This window comes from Paroedura picta, chromosome 4 (assembly GCF_049243985.1).
Source record: "Paroedura picta isolate Pp20150507F chromosome 4, Ppicta_v3.0, whole genome shotgun sequence".
In the NCBI taxonomy this organism is placed as follows: domain Eukaryota; kingdom Metazoa; phylum Chordata; class Lepidosauria; order Squamata; family Gekkonidae; genus Paroedura; species Paroedura picta.
The window spans coordinates 41,751,450-41,772,724 of NC_135372.1; the positions used below are offsets into that span (position 1 = coordinate 41,751,450).

The 21,275-nt window shown below is 44.5% G+C and overlaps 1 protein-coding gene across 3 annotated transcripts in view; it reads left to right on the forward strand.

Moving 5' to 3' along the window:
* Positions 1-20,609, forward strand: part of RGL1 (ral guanine nucleotide dissociation stimulator like 1) — a 90,514-nt gene extending 69,905 nt beyond the window's left edge. For all 3 annotated transcript variants that reach the window (XM_077332629.1, XM_077332630.1, XM_077332631.1), the window contains 12 exons: positions 1,553-1,642; positions 2,345-2,431; positions 3,518-3,550; positions 4,329-4,450; positions 4,700-4,789; positions 5,481-5,685; positions 13,006-13,104; positions 15,543-15,641; positions 15,904-16,002; positions 16,176-16,427; positions 18,477-18,591; positions 19,658-20,609. In XM_077332629.1, the coding sequence (XP_077188744.1) occupies positions 1,553-1,642; positions 2,345-2,431; positions 3,518-3,550; positions 4,329-4,450; positions 4,700-4,789; positions 5,481-5,685; positions 13,006-13,104; positions 15,543-15,641; positions 15,904-16,002; positions 16,176-16,427; positions 18,477-18,591; positions 19,658-19,881 (1,515 nt within the window). In that variant the 3' untranslated portion in view covers positions 19,882-20,609. The remainder of the gene's footprint in view (positions 1-1,552; positions 1,643-2,344; positions 2,432-3,517; positions 3,551-4,328; positions 4,451-4,699; positions 4,790-5,480; positions 5,686-13,005; positions 13,105-15,542; positions 15,642-15,903; positions 16,003-16,175; positions 16,428-18,476; positions 18,592-19,657) is intronic.
* The last annotated feature ends 666 nt before the right edge of the window (positions 20,610-21,275 follow it).

Consider the following 21,275-nt stretch of genomic DNA (forward strand, 5'->3'; position numbering starts at 1 on the left):
AACAGGACATTGGATGCTGTCCAGTATTTCACCCATGGTGCCATGGCATGGACAGAACTTCATGCACTGACCTCATTGGTTATGGTACAGGTTCATGCCCTGGAGGACTACAAATGCTGAGAGAGCCAGAGATGATCACAGAGCAGACCTTCAAGGAAACTTAAGAGAGGTTCCAGTTTTGTGGGATGGGAAATACCTCAGCTATTGTGAAAGAAGAACATATTCCGAGAAAGGAGAAACCAGTCCCTTACAATGATCTACCTATATTCCGTCACAGTTATTAGACACTTGTGAAGGTGCGAGGATGCAGAGTTCTTATAAAGGGAGATTCACTGGTTAGGAACATGAAGAGATGGGTTTGAGACATGCTTGGCCTACCTGATGTTTGTGGACATCCCATGCTGAAAATAACACAGTATATGGGGGAGGATGAATCCATGGCAGTTCCAGCATTGTTGAAATGTGTAATCATATTTTGAGGGAGAATCAAGAAGGTCAGATCGTTTCAGAAGTTTAGATGTTACTTAAAACCACTGGAACCACAGAATACGATACACGCTACAGGTAAGAAAGTGTAAAAGATTCAACAGAATACCTGTGTGTGTGGTTAACTAGCAATAACAGTGCATCTATAGAAAGCAAGGAGGCTTTTATTAAATAACAAGAGTTGCCAAAAGAATAAACAATCATTTTCTTAAAAAAAAATCCATCAGAAGCTAAAAACCTGCTGGGGAGGCCATAAGATCTTTAGACCACAAAGGTGTGAAAGGAATAAAGAAGAATATGGAAATTGCAGAGATGCTAAATGAATGCTTTCAGCCCGCCTTCATTGTGGGGGGAAATGAAGAGAGACCCACGTCCAAACCATTGTTTTTTGTGGGAGGGTGCTTGAGTAGCTATGTCAGATTGCTGACCCCTGCAATTGTGGCTAAAAGCAGCCCAGTGAATAATGGCAAGAAGTTCATTACCCTGTGCCCAGAAGACCCACGAGTGTTGTGAAATATGGCTCCCATTCACAAAGTTGTTGGAAAAAGCAGTCTCTGAGGCCTGGGCTGCTGGAATGTTGAAACAAGCATTCTCATTTCCTGACTTGTCTCCTTGTTAGTCAGCAAACCAAAGAGATTAGTCATAAAACCCACGATTCAAGTGAATTAGAAAAACACCAGATCATTACATAATGGACAGGGGAACTGTTTGTTCACAACATGTATTTTAAGAGTGGAGGACAAATAGTCCATTAAATTCTCCCTCAAAACGAGCAAGTTTTACTCAGACATGCTTGGCTTCAGGGAAGTTCAGAGGTCGGCTGTACTCTTTAACTGGACCAGAAGTATTTTGTAAGCACTCTTGGCTTATGGCATGTTGGCACAGGTGGTCTCCACAAAGCCAGCATACACAAACACTCAAGCCATTAGCCCCCTTAAACAGGAATATGAGCCACATGTTTTCTGGACTGGAGAGATGGGTGTAGTTTGCAGTTTGTAGAGAAATTGTTTGGCAGGATGTTTAGTAAGATATCTTCTATTATTTGACCCTTTTCCCCAACCCATAGGAAGGAACTTCTAAATTTGCAGATCTGGGCAGCAGTGTGAAAGAGAACCAGAAGAGAACTCAGAGACGGCTTCAACTGCAAAAAGATATGGTGAGTTCTTAACTTTATCACTAAGGTAATCAGGAGATGAAGGAATTACACTCCCTATCAGAAGCTGCTGTTCTCTTCAAGCAGTATGAAAACCTAACAGATATCTACCATATGTCATCTCACGGTTTTAGAACACATACCTTGACCCAATGTAGACAATGAGATCCTGTTCCATAAGGAAACCCCCCTTCTGCTCAAGGAAAACACTTCTGTTAGTGTAATGGATCCATGGGATCTAGCCTGTAATATGATTAGCATTAGCCATGGTTAGTTGTCCTAAACATGGATCCAAGACTAGATGTTTAGAGGTCATCTACAGAGAAACACTGGGGGAAGGTGTTGGTCACCTCACCACAAGACTAAGGCCAGCCTTCCATGCCACAGAAGCCAGCTGTATTCGACACTGAACCTTTGGCATGCAAAGCAGATGTTCTACCACTGAGCTGGGGAGTGCTAGGAGAAGGCTCTCTATAATGTATGCTGAGCTCTGGCCATCTAGGGCTTTCAATGACCTGCACTTGGAATTATGTCCGGAAGCCAATAGATGACCATTTCAGACACACTGGCAAACCACCCCGTATTGAGTCTGCCATGAAAATGCTGGAGGGCGTCACCCCAAGGGTCAGACATGACTCGGTGCTTGCACAGGGGATACCTTTACCTTTAAGATGTCTTACCTCTTTGCACTCTGTTCCTTTGCAGGGCATAATGCAGGGCACCATTCCTTACCTTGGTACTTTTCTGACTGACTTGATGATGATTGACACAGCTCGGAAGGACTATGTTGAGGTAGGAGTCTGTCTCCTGAAGGGGAGTAATAGTAGTCTGAGCAGAATTCAAATGGTGCCACTGGACTTTTGGTTTAGTATTCTAAGCAGTCCTTGAACTTTTATTATATTCTCCTATTGCATTTTTACAGCCATTGGTGACCTGCCACCTCCCCTGCAAAAGAATCTCATAAATAGAAGCGAATGGAATTTTTAGTGGGGAATAAGGATTGCTACCAAATGTAGCCTTGACATAGTTTTTTTTTGAAAGAATGCCTCCAACTAGATTGCTTTCCCCAAACAAATACATGCTGTGTTTTTAACACTGCTCACGGGAGAGAAAGGGATTTAATTCACACTACTGGTATTTGAATTGTAAACCAACTTTCCAACTATGAAGGAGAATCAAGGCCTCATAGTGCAGGTCTGTTTTCACACTGGGAACTTTGCTGCCCTGAATCCCATGCGGGAGCACAAATCCAGAGCAGATGAGGTACACTGGACCAAATGCTCCCCTGTGCGGGAGCAGGAACAGATGGGGCAACCTGCTCTGGCTCAAACTCTGGCCTGCAGCCCGGCGTGAAACCTCCAGTGCGGAAACGGTTGAAACTATCCAGCCAGAGGGGACTGAATCTTTTAGAAGTTCAGTGCCAGGGCTTCCTATGAAAAAATTAGCACACAATCCAGTAAGTTTTACATGGGATGATCTAAACATGGGCTTAATTTCCATATGAGAATTTAGGAAGGAGTTCTGAACTTTGGCTGGATGGTGCCTTCAGTTAAGCCTGAACTGTTTGTGTGTGTCTCTTCCACTAATTATCAAAATACAAATTCATATGAATTTCACCTTCAAGAAGGAAAGGGCAATTTTGAATAACAGTGGAGGATGAAAGTGAGATTTACGGGCAAATAAAAGGATGAATGAATGCTGTTGTAGAAATCTGGTCCTGAAAGATTCATCCTTTCAACAGGTAAAGACAGGTTCTGTCCCCTGTCATTGTTTTGAATGGAAGCATGTCTGCCTTCCCTGTTACAGTAATATAACTGGAGTTGTATAAACATGTGGATTTTGAAGCTAATTTCTGTACTCTATTTTTTTTTTAAACAGGGAGGGCTAATCAATTTTGAGAAGAGAAGAGAGGTAAGCTTGTTGTCCCCACCCTGGGCTCACTGGCGTTTTAATGATTCACTGTTCATATTCTAGAGGGATTAGTTGCTTGGCTTTAGAAGGAAGCACAACTGTAGGTTCTAAAGACTCCCTGCTCAAATTGCAAGGCAGGCCTCACAAGACATGAGCTGCACCTGCAGAGCCTGCAACTTTTCCTGACCTAATCTTTGAATGCAATATGGGTGGCCGGGTTTTTCTCCTTCCAAGTGCATAGTGGTGCCATTCAAGTTGGAAGTTCAGGAACCAGCAGCAGTGGGTGGGCAGAGACAGGCTGTCATCTGTCATTGGATGTGTACAAAATAATGTAAAGGTGTGGTCTGTAAGATCGGATATTTAACAGGACCATAGCATCCTTGTCATTTTTGATTGGGAACTTAGAGTAAAGCCTTTATTTTTGGATGATTCCTGTAGTAAGTTGTAAGTCAGTTTTCACGGCGATTTCCTAAGACATGCCTGATACTTTTGCAAACTTAGGGAAGGGGGAGTGTTCTGAAGCTACGAAGACTTCAGATTGCCCTATTGTATGGCCTGCTGATGTGGGAGTCAAATGAGGAGAAGGAATACCTGTCTGGTCCATTAATTAAGTGAGAATGAAGGGTTCTCAGCCCCATTCCAAACTGGGCTATGTGTAGGTACACAACTGTAGGCGAATCTGTAGCGCAGTTTTTAACATCTGTCTGACACTGTTTCTGTGAACAAATCAGCATTTGGTTTTGTTTCCTAATGGAAGTTCTCTTATTTACTTTCTCAGGAGTTTGAAATACTTGCCCAGTTAAAGCTTTTACAGTCTTCCTGTAACAGCTATCGCATGACTTCAGACAGACGATTCATCCAGTGGTTCAGGAGACTGCGGCATTTAACGGAGGAGGAGAGGTGAAGTAACACTTTCCTAAAGTTGGAGTAGATATGCTTTTCCCCCCAAAGCACAGTCAGATATTATCACACATTGTATGAGATAATAGCAGAGGGGAGAATGTTTTTAGGATTCACTGGCAAAAGGACATGGAGTACAGTAATATCAATATCACCCAACATATTCTTCTGCCCTCAGACTGCTGTATTTCCTTCCATAGTTGCAGAATTGTATTTAGCCTTGACCACGGAATGGCCTCTCTTTTACAGCTATGCCTTTTCCTTGGAGATTGAAGGAGCTGCGGACACAACAAACACATCGCCAAAACATCAGAAGAGCATGGTGAAGCGGCTGAGTCTGTGAGTGTCACGTGTGTGGGTGTGTGGGGGGGTGGCTTTTAGGTGAACTGGCATGAGGGCACTCTCCCAAAGGGCACTACCGATAGCTGCAACCCAGAGAGTAAGTTTATTTCCTTGCCAAAGCAGAAGGCACATACAGTTCAAATTCACAGTTCTCCCTGTAAAAAACAAGTACCTCAGCCATTGCTGTAAACCAGTACCAAATGGCAGACCACTGATGGGAAGGATAAACAATGCAATCTATGTCCCTTACTCAAATTCTTATTCATTAGCTACGTTTAAAATTTATTCAATCTGAAAAAACCTAGGGACCATGGTTGTCACTCCTTTGACAGGTCACAGATTAGGCAAGCATGTGCTATGTTCAATCTGAAGTAGACATGTGCATCCAACTTTGGAGTTATTAGCCGAACCATGAACCCCTAGTTTGATTCGGGACCTGAATCACAAAAACCAAATCTAAACGAACAGAACCTGAAATTTACTGGGTTTTTTGTTGTTGTTTTGCTCATCCCTAACAAGGGTTACAACAGGGCTCCCGAACCATTTTGAGCTTGTGGGAGCACTGCATTTGAAAAATGCAAGGATATCACAGAAAAGGAACATGCCTTGTGAAGAAGGAAGGTACCTATTGGATTGTGTGCGGTGCCATACCTGCCCCTTCATTTGTTTTTCATCTGTTTTTTTGCAGGCTGTTTCAGGGATCTGAGCTACTTGCCAATAGCACCCCTACCAAAGAACAGCCCAAGTCTACTCTGAACGGGAGCCCTGGGGAAAGCATGGATTCCATCAGCTTGTCCTCTTGTGAGTCAAACCACTCTGAGTCTAAGGAGGTCTGCACCACCCCCACGAACACTCCCGATGAGCCTGACACTCCCGATAAACCTCAGAAGGAGGTATGTCATGGGTGGGCCTCTGGGAATATGTTGCTCAGTTTCTAGGAACAGAACTTGGGTGCCTGGTGGGGTTGGTTTGTGAGGGGTTTTTTTCAGGGTGGATTCTTGTATTTTCAACAGTTTGAGGTTCTTGTGTTTTACACAGCTTAAGGTTCTTGAGGGTTACAAAGTTTCAAATTATCAGGAGCTGCACTGGTTGGATTAACAATACGAGGGGAGATTTTTTGGTTCTACATTGTTTGTTTTTGTTTGTTTCCCACGTAGAAAACAATGTCAGACAGTGGGGGCCTCTTGGACCCCTTGGTTCCATTCTATGGGCCCCTGAAACTTCTGTGCTTGAAAAAACAGATAACTTCATCTTCGTGGCTTCAGTGCAGTCCCACATGGGGACTGCGATGTAGCAGGCCTACCACGGAGAGGAGCTAGCGAGCTATTTACAGTCATTTGACTCCCAGGAGTGGTACCCCTCCCCTCTTGAAGGAGGAGGATGACTTTTCCCGCCCAAAAGTCACGTGATGTAGGAGGGGCTAACACTCCTCCCTCAGTTCTTTTCTTGCCGCCTGTGAGAAAAGAAGCTACAGTGAGCTGCTTCGTGGGTTTACCTCAGATATACTCTGAGGTAAATTTTAGTCTTCAGATTATAAAAGTTTGAGGGAGATATTTCAACCTCCCTTGAAATATGGCGGTTTAAGAAATGTGCTGAATGTGGGGCTAAAATGGCCCAGAATGATGACCATTCTAAATGCTTATTGTGTTTGGGAGAAGGCCATATAACTGGTGCCTGTATGGCATGTAAAAAAATGACTCCCAAATCGAGGGATGGGAGAGCACAAAGATTAAAAGCTGCATTATATGAGAAGGCCATGGCTGCCCCTTCGAAAATGCCTGAGAGATCCAGGGCGGGGTCTGTGCAACCCAACACGCCTTCGGTGTCTTCTTTACCCCCCCTCAGATGATTGATCAAGGAGGTAAACAAGTTGAGGAAAGCGGCGTCTGAACCCCCTCCAAAGAAAGCTAAAAAGAAGACTCTGTCGGGAAAAGAGATCAGAAGGAGGATCATGGAGACCGAGAACCTCCTCGACGTCGGCAATCTCCGTCCCCGGAGCCTCGAGGTAATGAACGATCAATGTCAAAGTCAATGCCAGCACCACTGAAAGATCGAGGCCACCCTAGGCATTGAGGCGCCCGTCAGGTCGAGCCAGCAGGTCCATTGACGTCGACACAGTTGTCTCCAGTGATGCCATAAAGAGCAGTGTCCAATTCGCCTGATGACGTAGTGGAAGTGCCAGAGGATCCACCAAGGAAGAGGCGCTCATCATCGTGGGAGTCAGATGGGCATTCATCATCCTGGATGTCGGTGCCATTGCTGATCCCCTCCAATGTCAAGGACTGGCGTCAGAAACGTCGATATCGATCATTGTCACAGCTATCCATGGAACCGATGACGTTCAAAGTGGATGACCCTCGTCATCGGTACGACGTCGAAGAGTTGGAAGTCCACTCGGAACCAAGCATTATAGACAGAGACTCTGAGGGGGATTCTGACGTCCCTGCTGTATCCATGGCTGAGGATGTGGTGGGGGAACCCACCATACCATCACCCACTGATGATTTGCGCTTATATTCAGAACAATTAATAAGAATGGCGAAAGCCCTTAAGCTAGAATATCTTACGGTTGACCCACAACTTGATGACCCTATAATGGATATTCTACATATGCCAGGTTCTGGTCCTGTTTCCCTTCCATTCATTAAGGGAATTCAAAATGTTGTTTTTCCTTTATGGGAAACACCCGCTTCTGTTCCAGCTACCTCGAGAAAGCTTGAGGCTATGTATAAGGTGCAGGAAAAGGAGTGCATATATTTGTTCCGCCATCCAAAAGCAAATTCAATTATCCCGGCAGTTCTCCCATCTAGGGGACGGAGACCGGTGCATTCAGCGCCCCAGGATAAGGAAGGGAGAAAAATAGATTTTATAGGTAAGAAAGTATACTCATCCACAGCTATGGGGCTCAGAGTAGCCAATTATGAGGCAATTATGAGTAGGTATCATACCTCTCTGTGGGAACGTATGACTCCTTTACTGGATACTTTACCTGCAACTCATAAGTTGCAAGCCATGGCTATTATCAATGGAGCTTTGAGATTAACAAAATAGCAGCTAAATGCTGCGCGCCATCAAGCAGATTGTCATGCCAGAGCAATATCTTCTGCCATAGTGTTACGCAGATATGCATGGCTTAGATCCTCTACCCTCCAGAATGATACAAGGGCGTGGGTGGAAGACTTACTCTTTGAGGGGAAAAAGTTGTTCAGTGCTGAGACAGATGACACTTTACACACAATGAGGAAGTATACCCTGATGGCTAAAACCTTGGGTATTAATGCCGGAACAACTCAAAAACCCACTTATAATAGATATGGCCAATCTCAGCGTAGATACTCTGGTTACAAGCCATATAGGTATTCAGACCGTAGGCAGCCCTTACAAGCAGGTCCCTCTAGATCTTTCTCCAATAGAGGGAGGAGGCAATCGGGTGGTAGGACCCATGTGGAAGGTCTCACTCACAGGGGTTCCCAAGGGAATTCCACCACACAATGACTAGTATATTGGTTAGTATATTGACTAGTATATTGGTTAGCATTTCAAACCATGCATTTCAAACCATGACCTGCGAGACCCAGATTCAAAGCCCCACTGTGCCATGAAGGTCACTGAGTAACCTTGGGCCAGACATACATATTCAGCCTAACCTACTTTCAGGGTTACGTAAAGATAAAATGGAAGAGAGAAAAATAACATGAGCTGAACCACTGCTTGGGGATAGGTTGTTTGTGCATTATGATGTTTGGTGTTCCATAACCTCTAGTTCTTGGATTCTAGATATAATAAAGGTTGGATATTATATTGAGTTTATTTCTGATCCAGGATTCAACACCCCTACAGGAATGGGAGTACTTCCCTCTGAATTCCTGGATAGGGAAATTGATTCCTTAATTAAGAAAGGAGCAGTGTCTGACTTGGGGTACACCCCCTCATCTGGAGGTTTTTACTCAAGATGTTTTGCCATTGACAAGAAGGATGGTGGAAAATGCCCTATTCTTGACCTACACATGGTGAACAATTCAGTTAAAACTTCTAAATTTAGAATGTTGTCTATTCAAGATTTGCTGCCAGTATTGGCAAAAGGGGCATGGTATGCAACCTAAAGGATGCATATTTTCATTTTTCCATTCACGCTGCATGTCGGAAGTTTTTACGCTTTATTCATGATTCCAAGCATTTTGAGTATAATGTGTTACCATTTGGCTTGGCATCTGCACCCAGAGTTTTCGTTAAATGCACAGGTGCTGTAATAGCGCACTTGAGAGCCAAAGGATGTATGGTTTATCCATATTTGGATGATTGGTTGTTCGTGGGGGATTCTCCAGCCCACTTACACGACAACCTATGTATGGCCATAAATCTCTTGGAGGATTTGGGCTTTATAATTAATGTACAAAAATCTCAATTGATCCCCATCCACAACAATTGAGTTTATTGGCACAATTCTGGATTCGCAGAAGGCGATGGCTTTTCTCCCTTCGGAGAGGGCACAAAAAGTGATCAGATTGGTCCACTCTGTACTCAAAAATAGATTTCGATCCATTAAACATCTTCAGAGGCTTTTAGGACATCTGGCGTCAACTACACAAGTTACCCCATTTGCACAGCTCCACATGAGGCCTTTGCAGATGTGGTTTATTAGAGCTCATGATCCATTGAGGGATAGTCCTTGGAGGGAGTTGTCTGTCCTGAGATCCATATTTAAGTCTTTAAATTGGTGGTCTTCCCAGTCCAACCTAGTGGCGGGAGTTCCCTTTGGGGTGAGAGACCATGATGTCACTATCTGCACTGATGCATCCCTCCTAGGATGGGGGCCCATGCAGCGGGTCACGTAGTACAGGGCCGCTGGTCAAAATATGAGGCAGATTTGCATATCAACAAATCTGTTGGAATTGAGGGCGATTAAAAAAGCTCTCATTTCCTTTACAGATTTTCTGGAAGGCCGTCGGGTCCTCATAATGATAGACAATACCACGGCAAAGTTTATGTGAACAAACAAGGCGGCACATCCTCCTTAAGACTGTGCCAGAAAGCTGCAGAGATATGGCAATACGCTATTTGACATCACATGCAACTTCATGCCATTCACATCGCAGGCACATCAAACATACTTGCAGACACGCTCAGTCGTCTCTCTTTAGGTGATGTGGAATGGTCGATCCAAAGCCACTACTTCACTCCGGTTTTTCAGTGGTGGGGCTGGCCGGTCGTAGATTTATTTGCCACATCCCAAAACGCAAAATGCGAGAGCATCTGTACCAGGGCAGGTATAGGTCACAAATCACTTGGAGATGCATTCCAACTAAAGTGGTTTGGATGCCTTTTTTAGACTTTTCCTCCAGTAGGACTTCTGCAAAGGGTCATAGTAAAGTTAAGGGACGACAAGTCAGAGTGAATTCTGATAGCTCCTTTCTGGCCTCAGAGGACATGGTTTCCTCTTCTGTGGTCCCTGAGACAAGGAGTTCTCCTGCTTCCAGATGTACCGGACCTCCTCTCCCTAGGCCCCCACTTCCACCCAGATGTGCACAGGTTGCATTTGAAGGTATGGATGATACGTCCGAAATTGAATTAGGAACAAGAGTTTCGGATGTGCTCTTGGCTGCGCACAAACTGTCTACCAGACGTTCATATGGTTCGAAATGGACCAGATTTAGGAACTGGGCTTTAGAACATCAATTGAATCCATGTACGTGTTCTGTATATAAAGTTTTTGAGTACCTGTTGACTTTAAAAGATGCAGGTTTATCGGTGACTTCCATTAAAGTATATTTGGCAGCTATCTCGTCCAAGCATGATGTTATTGAAGGGAAGTCTTTGTTTGCTTATACCAAAGTTAAAAGTTTTATGAAAGGTTTGTTTAACATTCCCTCTGGCCCCTCCAATAGTGCCGCAATGGAGCCTATCCTTGGTATTGGCACATCTGATGCAAAAACCTTTCGAGCCGCTAGCATCTACTGATGTTCAATTTCTCTCTTATAAAACTGCTTTTCTAGTGGCGATTACGTCAGCTAGGCGAGTTGGAGAATTGGGGGCCCTTTTATGTGACCCCCCTTTTCTTCAATTTCCATCTGAACAGGGTAGTTCTACGCCCATCACTCTTGTTTTGCCCCAAAGTATTACGAAATTCCATTTATCGCAGGACATCTCCCTGCCAGTATTTTTTCCTAAACCTGTTTCCACTCAAGAGCGGGTCCTTCATACTTTAGATGTTAGGAGGGCACTCCTTTTTTATCTGGACAGGGTCAAGTCCTTTAAAATTGATAGGAACCTCTTTATATGTTTCAAAGGTCCTAACAAAGGAAAACATGCATCACCACAGATTATATCCAGGTGGGTGGTAACAGCAATAACAACAGCTTACAAAATAGCTAAAAGGGAATGCCCGTCACACATCAAGGCTCATTCCACTAGGGCTCAAGCCACATCTGCAGCTTTCTCAGCCGGTCTTCCACTACGAGATGTCTGCAGAGCAGCAACCTGGTCAGTCCCTTTGACTTTCATCAAGCATTATTCAATGGATATCGATGCTGGATCAGATGCAGCAGTGGGCAAAGCAGTGCTTCAGTCACTCTTCTGTTGATGTCGCCCACTCCCTCCTCCTTGGTGAGTGATCTTGCTATTCTCCCATGTGGGACTGCACTGAAGCCACGAAGATGAAAACAGGGTTGCACTATCCTGTAACTCATTTTCATCGAGTGGCTACTGTGCAGGCACACATCCCTCCCTCCTTCCCCACAGTGGGCGGTCTTAATAGCATGGATTAGCTCACAGCGGCAATTCAGGAGAACTGAGGGAGGAGTGTTAGCCCCTCCTACATCACGTGATTTTTGGATGGGAAAAGTCATCCTCCTCCTTCAAGAGGGGAGGGGTAACACTCCTGGGAGTCGAATGACTGTAAATAGCTCGCTAGCTCCTTTCCGTGGTAGGCCTGCTACATCGCAGTTCCCATGTGTGCCTGCATAGAAGCCACTCAATGAACATTGAGTAAGTGCAACCCTGTTTTGCGCTTTCTGTGACCTGATGGATTTTACGTACTGATGCATTGCCTTAGGTTCTTAAAAGGAAAGGTAGGACATTGAAGACCATTTCTGCATGGAGGGGCAAGACACAAGTGGCTTCCTGCTTGCAAACGCACGTTGGTAAATCTCGCATTTGCAGCCCTCCTCATGGGGAGACCACTCCCTCATTTTCTCTCTGCCCCATCTGCCCTCTCTGCTCACGATGAGGCCGCAAGGGAAAACAAGCCAAACTTCTCCCTCTGTTTCTTGGCTTGTCAATCACAGCAAGCCACCAATCAGAGCACAGCAGTTCTCTCATGGACTGAAACTTTCTCTCCACCCCCTGAAAGTAATTTTTTTTAGAAAGTCATTTCCGCATGGCTATCCCGTAATGCCACAATATAGATGCATTTTAAAATAAAAATCAACACTGTCATGTTGCTATTGAGAAATGCCAGAACAATACAACACCCCCCCCCCTTTTGGGGCTTCATATTTTTTTGGACTTTATTTCTGTCTGAATGGATTTTTGAGATGCTAAACATGGTCCCTGGAGCCCATAAAGACATTTTGTGTTAATGGTTGGCTTAAAAACAAGGTGCTCAGACCCCTGTATAATCGGGAGAAGGATGCCTGATCATTTGCTCCCCCTTTTCCAGCTCATTCCCCACCTCCAGAAAACAGGAAAGGGCTGTGTTTGCCTGCCTGATCCCAAAAAGACCGTGAACAATTTAAAGATTTTATTTGACCTTTGACAATGCAGCTTTGCGGACTGCGCCATTTAAAAAGAAACTCAGCAGGAAATGGAGAAGGGAGGGCAGGTGCAAGGGTGGGACAAAGCTGCCAAGACTATCGTGCATTTCCCCTTCCATACGGACTTATTCCTGGTTGCTCACCGATGAGACACATGATTAGTGATGTAAATCCAGTTTTAGCGATTTGGCGATTCCCGAAATCACAAGTTAAAAATGGCCAAAACTCCATCAAGCTACTGGACAGCCTTGGGATGCAGGCGACATCATGTGGAGGAGGCTCAAAAACCCACCAACATTTGAAGGCTGTCCAAGAACAGATTCCCAATGCAGAAATTGTCAAAGTTTTCCAATAAAAAAGCAGGAGATGGTCAGCATTTTCTGAAGAGGCCTTCAAACTTGTCGAATTAATGTGCTGCCTTCAGAGTAAATGTTTTTCTTAATTTGCGTTCTCCCCATGTAGCTCTCAAAGTCCTCCTCCTCTCATTCCTCTGAATCAAGCCACCCTGAGCCTGAGGATCTCTGCATCACCCCGGTTGATGCTTCCAGTGAGCCTGAGAAGGTATGTCACTGGCTCCTAGGAGCAGATGCTGCGATACAGATGCCTGTCTCCCTGGCAACACTTCCCAGCACCTGGCAAGCTTCCCTTCCCCCACCTCCCACCCACAGGGGACACCCTCTGCAATTACTGTTTGGTGAAGAAACTGCTCAAGGGTGCTTTCTCGTGTTCATGTGTTCAAGGGTTAAACACCGTTTTTAACAAATCCTGTGGATGATGCCTGCTGCGATCCCTGACTCCTCATCCTTGCTGAAAGGCAGCTCAAGTGTGTCTTAACTGAACGGCATGCTTGTTCATTCCCATTCACTCTCCCTCTGTGGCTTTCCTTGTGCCAAATGTTAGTTTGTAAACGCTTTGTGGAAAAGAACTGGGAAAAGAATTGTATATGTATATATTGCCACTGATGAAGAAGAGGTGTTTGAGAGGGATCCACAGGGACTTTGGCATGCTGTCACAAAATAGCATCTGAACCTTGGTCTTGGAAACAACATGAGTCTGCTGCCCTCTGCTGGCCAGTTCATTCACATGCAGGGCAGAAGATAGTTGTGGCCTCCCATGGATTCAAGAACTACTTACTACGACTGCATTCACCTAAAAGTTAGACAACCCTGAATGTAAGATCCCCCCCCCCAATTCATAGAAAGGTTATATACAAAGCATGTTTTATTGCTGGATATAAGTGAAACATGTATAAAATTTGGGTTTTTTATGGCATAACGAGAGAAAATATGACATGATCTAAATCCTAACATGTTTTGCCAAGTATGCAGCTCTCCTTCAGGGGAATGTTCAGGGGAATAGTCGTTGTAATGTTGCCTGTAGCTAAAAGCTCAATGACTACATCTGCTATAGAAGCAGTGATCATCCATCCTTCTGATGGCAGAGATGGGGGATTTCACATACAAATCTGGATCTTCTCCCATTGAACTGCTCTCCACCTCAGACCTGAAACACTGCTGGGAGTGTGTTGCATTAAAATCCTATAGATAGGCATATCTACAACCCCAAGATTCAGTGGCCCTGGGGAAAATACATCTTTACATTTCAACATAATAGAGGCCCTACTGCTTTTTGACTTGAATTTAAAAAGAAACTTTACATTTTTCAGCAAGGAAAATAATTCTGAACAGGTTTCTGTGGTTTCTCTGCGGCACCAAAGAACAAAAATATATACTTAGTTCGAGAAAACTAAGACCCATTTCAAAATTTTGAAATAGCCCTTTGTAAAACTAATTTTTAAAAAATTCCCAGCAAAAAGGGCCAGTTTTGAAGATACTTCACTTAATTTTTTAATATGCACAAAATATTCCACATGGAGTACAAAAATGGGGAAAGGATTCCCTCCCAGTGCTGTTTTGAACCTTATTTTTAAAATCTTCTATATTTATTTATTTATTTTATTTATTATATTTATTTACCACCCTCCCCGGTTGATGGAATTCTGAGGGGGGGCAGGGGCCTTTCAGTCGCTGTTGATTGCGTCTGGTCTCAACCAAATGCTGTATGGTTGCAGAGAACCTGACTTGGATCTGGGGAATTTAGATCCAACATGTTAAAAATAAATGTACCTAGTTTAGCCCGAAGTGTGGTGAAATACACTTCTGTTTCACAGGAACAAGTGAACAATCTCAAAGAATTGAGAGATGGTGTAGTCCCCTAAAATGGAGCCATGTTCTGGGCCCAAATATGTTTGCATACAGAATGTAAAATACATATACCCATGTCCAGGATTTCATTCCTAACTAGAGATGTACAGGAGTTTTTGTGACACCAAAGAACAGATCCCAAGAAATCCCAGAAATATTTTGGATTAATTGAAAATTTCAGGAGCTGGGGCTTGCAGGCACCCCGGTCTGTTACTCCCCACACTACCCTATCCCACCCCACCCATGTTTCTGTGTCTCACAGAGCCTGGCATCCATTTGCCATGCTGCTTTAGGTAGGATTCTGTCACTTTCAAGTGTTTTGTGGGCTTTAAAAAAGTTTGTTCTCAGGTGGAGTTGGTCTGTATCGGGTTCGCAAGTTGGTAGATTCTTGCATTTTCAGCAGTGTGAGATTCTTGTGTTTTACATAGTTCAAGATTCTTGAGTGTTGTTTCAAATTCCCAGGCACTACATTGGTTAGACAAGCAATATTAGGGGATATTCTCTGGTTTTGCATTTTTTGCATTTGTTTGTTTCATCCATAGAACATAATGGAGCTATTTGGACCCCCTTGGTCCAATTCTATGGGAACCTGACATTTCTGTGTTTGAAAGGACAGATTCTAGGAGCTGCTGCTTGTGTGATCTGATGGGTTTTACGTACTTTTTTTCTTATCTGATACTTTGTTAGTTGCTTTAAGTTCTTAGAAGAAAAGGTGGGATGGGCAGTATTGTCTAAAGCAGTCTTTCATAACCTTCAGAGTAACTGTTTTCCTCAATTTGCGTTCTCTCCATGTAGCTCTCAGAGTCCTCCTCCTCTCATTCCTGTGAATCAAGCCACCCTGAGCCTGAGGATCTCTGTGTCATCCCTGCTGATGCTGCCAATGAGCCTGAGAAGGTATGTCACAGGCTCCTAGAAGCAGATGTTGCGACACAATTCTGTGGGAACCTGACATTTCTGTGTTTGAAAGGACAGATATCTAGGAGCTGCTGCTTGTGTGATCTGATGGGTTTTACGTACTTTTTTTTCTTATCTGATACTTTGTTAGTTGCTTTAGGTTCTTAGAAGGAAAGGTGGGATGGGCAGTATTGTCTGAAGCAGTCTTTCATGTCAACCTTCAGAGTAACTGTTTTCCTTCATTTGCATTCTCTCCATGTAGCTCTCAAAGTCCTCCTCCTCTCTTGCCTGTGAGTCAAGCCACCCTGAGCCTGAGGATCTCTGCGTCACCCCGGTTGATGCTTCCAGTGAGCCCGAGAAGGTATGTCACAAGGTCCTAGGAGCAGATGCTGCGACACAGATGCCTGTCTCCCTGGCAACAGAGTTCTTTAGGTTCTTAGAAGGAAAGGTGGGATGGGCAGTATTGTCTGAAGCAGTCTTTCATGTCAACCTTCAGAGTAACTGTTTTTCTTAATTTGTGTTCTCCCCACGTAGTTCTCAGAGTCCTCCTCGCCTTGTTTTGTCTTCCATTCCACGGACATGTCTTCCTCAGTGTCGTCCATCGCCAGTCTTCTCTCATCACTGCCTCCACCAGCCAACAGTCCCGACATTCATCAGGGCTCCATCATTGTCACCTCCATTACCTCCATGGTTCTCCCTCCCGCTTACAACCAGCAGAATGAAGACAACTGCATTATCCACGTCAGCGTCGAAGACAGCAATGGGAACATGTACAAGAGCATCATGGTATGAAGCAGAATATTAGGGGGAGGCTTTTCACCTGAGGGTATTTCAATAAGGGAAATCTCCAGTAGTTTTGATTCATTGCATTGCCATAAAACTGCAAGGTGTATTATTGGATGGGGGACAATTGTTAAAAGGGACAAATACGATCCCATTATGTGGATGCATGGCTTCATCAATGATGCAGTAAATACTAACCCCCCCCCCATTGGAAGAAGAGTCTCTGTGGACTTTTGTTGGAGGGGGATTGGGAAAGCCACACTCTAAAAAGTCCATAGTAAGATAACCACATTTTTTGTACATCACCTTGAATACCTTTTTGATGGAAAGGTGATTACATAGAAATGATAATAATTAAAGCAGAAGAAAATGCTTGGCTTACCATCAGCCAGAAATGCATGGAAACACAAACCAGACAAGACCATGGGGAATTGTGAGACAAAAATCCCTTGGGACTTCTGATTACAAGCATAATGCCCCAATATCATCGTTGTAGAAAAATGAGAGCTTGGTTCAATGATCTTGCAATCCTAGGAGACAACAGAATAGAAAAAAAAAGAACAGGAGAAGATCATAAATACCAAGACCTAGGTATAGAGTTAGAGCACCTCTGGGAGAAGGTTACCATCATGCCATTGTGCAAGTTATTTTTGAAGCCCTTGGAGTAGTGCCTGGAAGCCTCAAGGAACACCTGGACATTCTGAGCACTGAGGAAATAGCATCAGTTCAACTCCAGAAGATAGTGTTATTTGGAACAGCAAAAATTATGTGAAAATACATCTGCAACCCTCAAGACCTTGGCTAGATCTCAAATAGCAGAATCATATCTACCAGTCACATCATCAGAAATTTTAAGAACAGTAAAAATTATCATACCTGAACAATGTCCAAAAAGTATAACAGATAATTTGTACTACATGGAAAGATATAGTGTTGTGGTTTTTAAAGGGACACACCCCACCCCACCCTGTAGCCATAAAAGAAGGGGTCTTCTGTGGGATATAGCCATGACCTTGTCTTTGCTTAGTCCGCATCACTTCACCAGAACAGTTTGCAAACAAGGGAAATGCCAAAGCCATGTCCTCCAAGTTTTCTGTTTCACTGGAGCCCTAAATAAAGCTGAAGATAAACTCAACATGCTGTGTCCTCAAACATGGATGAAGTTAAACCAACAGCCTGCAACTTTGGTGTCTCTCATCTTTAAAGATGATCAGTGAGATCCACATTAGAAAAGTTGGGGATGTCAATGGATCTAGTTGATGTCGCTGTCAGCCATTCAGTTGTATCCAACTCTTGGCGATTCTATGGCACAGCCACGCCACGATCCACAATCCCGCACTGCCTTCCTTAGCCATGTAATGTTCTGGCCAGAGTCCACCTCGATTGTGTGCAACCTAAAGTTAGTGAACAGGAGTTTCGTGATTTTGCCTACCAATGATATATCAGACTTTATGTACTGTAATATTTCCTTGTTTGTGGATCTAGTACTTAAACTAAATCTACAACAGGCCAAAAACATCTTAAGGCAAAGGGTGACAGTAAATAAAGTGTTCATTGTTGTTAAAGGCAGGCTAGATGTTAAGTCCCAGTGGCCAGCCCTCTCTCCTCGCCTGCCATTTAGGTCGCAGAAGGCAACTATGTTTTCTGGGATTTCCCTAAATCTGTTCAAGCCGAACAGGGAAATCCCAGTTCTTCTCCCTCCCCTGGGTCAATGTCCTTGCTCCAGTATAATGCCAAAATCTTTCAGCCTTTCTTATTGTATAGTTTAGTCATTACTGGTATAAGTAATTCACTGCTTGACAGACATTTCATTATGGATGAACATTGGCCTAAGAGAAAGATATTTCTCTTCTTTTCCATTGAAGGTCTATCAAAGTTGGGCTGTTACCTTCCTAAACAAAGTGTTTATTATTAGTATTCCATCTGAGATTTAATATCAAAGGGACAGCCGTTCTGGAACTCTGTACACTGATGCAAGATAGTGGATAATTAAAGCTTGCATGAAATTCAGGTTCAGAGAGTGAGACGAACTCTACAAAATTGTCTTTCCAGTTGACCAACCAAGACAAGACTCCAACTGTCATCCAGAGAGCGATGCTGAAACACAACCTGGAGTCTGACTCTGTGAAGGATTATGAGCTTGTGCAGGTCATCTCAGAGGACAAAGGTATGACAGACGAGGCTTTGGGGCTTCTCACCAAGAATCTGACTTTGTCCCAGAGACAGAGGATTCAGCTGGACAGGGAGTTCAGCCAGGGTGAATCTTCTCTGCTCTTTGAAGGTAGTTCTATGTGTACACTGGTCCTGCATCTGTTTAAAAGGACAGATTAATTTTCCTTCATTATGGAGGCAACCCCAATGGTGATTTCTGAGAATCATATATCACAAGAACTGGAGCATTTGCCATCACCCCAACCTACAGTTTGTAACTACACTGGGGACAATTTTCACAAGACGAGTTTGCAGGGTGGGGATCGTGAACCCAGTTGGTGCATAGTTATACTTTATTTGCATGCTCTCCTTTATTTGCATGCTCTCCGCACCGTTTTCACACCAGATCGGGACTGTGGTGGGCATGCAAAGGAAGCTTTAACCCATACTATTATCCCAAACCAAAACTGGAGATGTTTGACCCACTGCAGAAGGCTTCACCATGTGAGCACCATCTCTTGGAAGTATTGTTAATTGCCCTGAGACTGTTCCCAGAGAGGGAAGATCTACAAATCAAATCAATTAATCTTTAAACCACTCTTGAGGAGCGGTAGTAATAAAAGGGTAAGGGCAATGTGGGAGGAGAAAGGGCGGGCTCTGTCCGGGATAAAAACTTGGAAGGCCCAATCAGGAGCCGCGAAGCAGGGAGCAGGGATGCCGCGTCTTTGATGCGGCGGCCCTTCTCCTTTCCCGTCCCGGGTCCCTTCACGCTGCGGGTCCCTTCACGCAGACGCAGCAAGGCTGTTCCTTGGCCCAGCTGAAGGCCCCAGGTTGCAGCCGGGTGGCCGGCTCGCACAGCTGGCGATCGCACTCCCGCTCGCCTGGGGGGGGAGGAGATAGTTCCCGGGGGGGGGGGGAACCCTTCCCAGATGTCCTGCCAGTGCTGCCAGGGCAGCTGGGAACGGCTAGCGCCCACTGTATTCTTTTTACAGCGGGCTTAATAACTACTAAATCAATAAAACCAGTTGTCAGAAACAACATGCTGGATAACCTCATGTTTTTTATGTTTCCCCTCTCCGCAGAATTAGTCTTCCCAGACAGCGCAAATGTCTTTTACGCCATGAACAGCCAGGTGAACTTTGATTTCATCCTACGGAAGAAAAACTTGCTCAGCAGTGAGGTGAAACTGAGAAGTCGCTCGAACTTGACTCTTCCCAGGATCACCAATTGGGGGTGCTGGAGGAGAAGAAACAGCAAAATCACCCAGTGTGATGGGCCAACCGACACAAAAGAGATGGGGGTTTAAAGACATCGGTTAAGCAAGCACGTGTACATTTAGACACAGACAACATGGGACCGAGCAGGACGAAAAGAATAATAATTTAACAACCCTTGTCAATCTTATGCACCTTCACCTGTAAATAACATTGTCTGGGCTCCAGGGAGCCTGGCTTCTTCAGAACTTCCCACACAGTCCTGAGGACATAGATGTCCCAGGCTGCTCACACACAGGATACCCACCTGGAGGTGAGGCCAACAAGGTCCAAAGACTGGAGTGGCAGCCAAGTACCAGTCAGCCTGGTGAGAAACACCCCAGGGCGAACACGGAGCCAGAGGCTGAGAAGAAGCAGGAGCAGCAGACCCTGTCCTAGCAACCACAGTTCCAGCAGCAGAACTCAGGCCCGAAGAGCAGCAGTGCCCAGAAGTGTGCCGTGTGTATATGTACATACACTCTGTATATAGTTGTAGCATTACTTATATTTTTTATATTGATAAGCTTGTATATAGTTGTAGAATTAGTTGTAGAATAAGTGTCTTTTGGGAAATATATGTGCATACACTCTGTATATAGTTGTAGAATTACTTAGATTTCTTATATTGATAAGCTTGTAATGATAAGTGTCTTTTGGGAAGTATATGTACATACACTCTGTATATAGTTGTAGTATTACTTAGATTTTTTAAATTGATAAGCTTGTAATGATAAGAGTGTATTTTTAAATAAAAATGAGAATTATTAACTTTTGGGTAAAAGGAGACTTAAGACCACTGTATTTCCACCACTCCAAGAAGAGGCTGATCTCCATTTATTGGCACCTTAACACTTGCTGACATCAAAACAATGAAGTTTTATAAACCATCCAGTAGTAAGTGCCGTCCAGTCTTGCCATAACACCATCTTATCTTTTCCCTCTTAATAAATCCGTAAGGTGTGTTGGGGTGGGCTCAGTCCGTGATGGGGAGGGCCAACAATTGGTCCCTTGGCCCTAGACCGTCAAGCGGAGGGGCTAATTGGAAGGCGCAAAGCGCCTTCCTATTGGCCCCTTACCAGGACAGACCAAAATTCCATCCAGCCAGGGGCAATCTGGAGAAATGGCTGCCAGTCTGCTCCTGACCACCAAAGGGAGAGGAGGTCAGTAGGGCTGCCAAGGGGAGTGAGGCTTGGACAGGCTGTGCCAGCCCTTTTCGCCCCAAGGCTGTCCTAACTGTCAAGTCCAACTGTAAATTGCCTCAGAACCCTGACAGAGCTGGCAGGAGGCTGCAGAGTGCTCTCCCTCCCTCCCCCGCCCTCTTCAGGCCTGCTGCGAAGGAGCCTCTGACAGGCCCTGACTGAGGGGAGGGAGGCATTTTCCTTCAGAGAGCAACACAGGGGAGCCTGAGAGCATTCGTTTTGAGGGGGGGGGGACTTTTCCCTTCTGC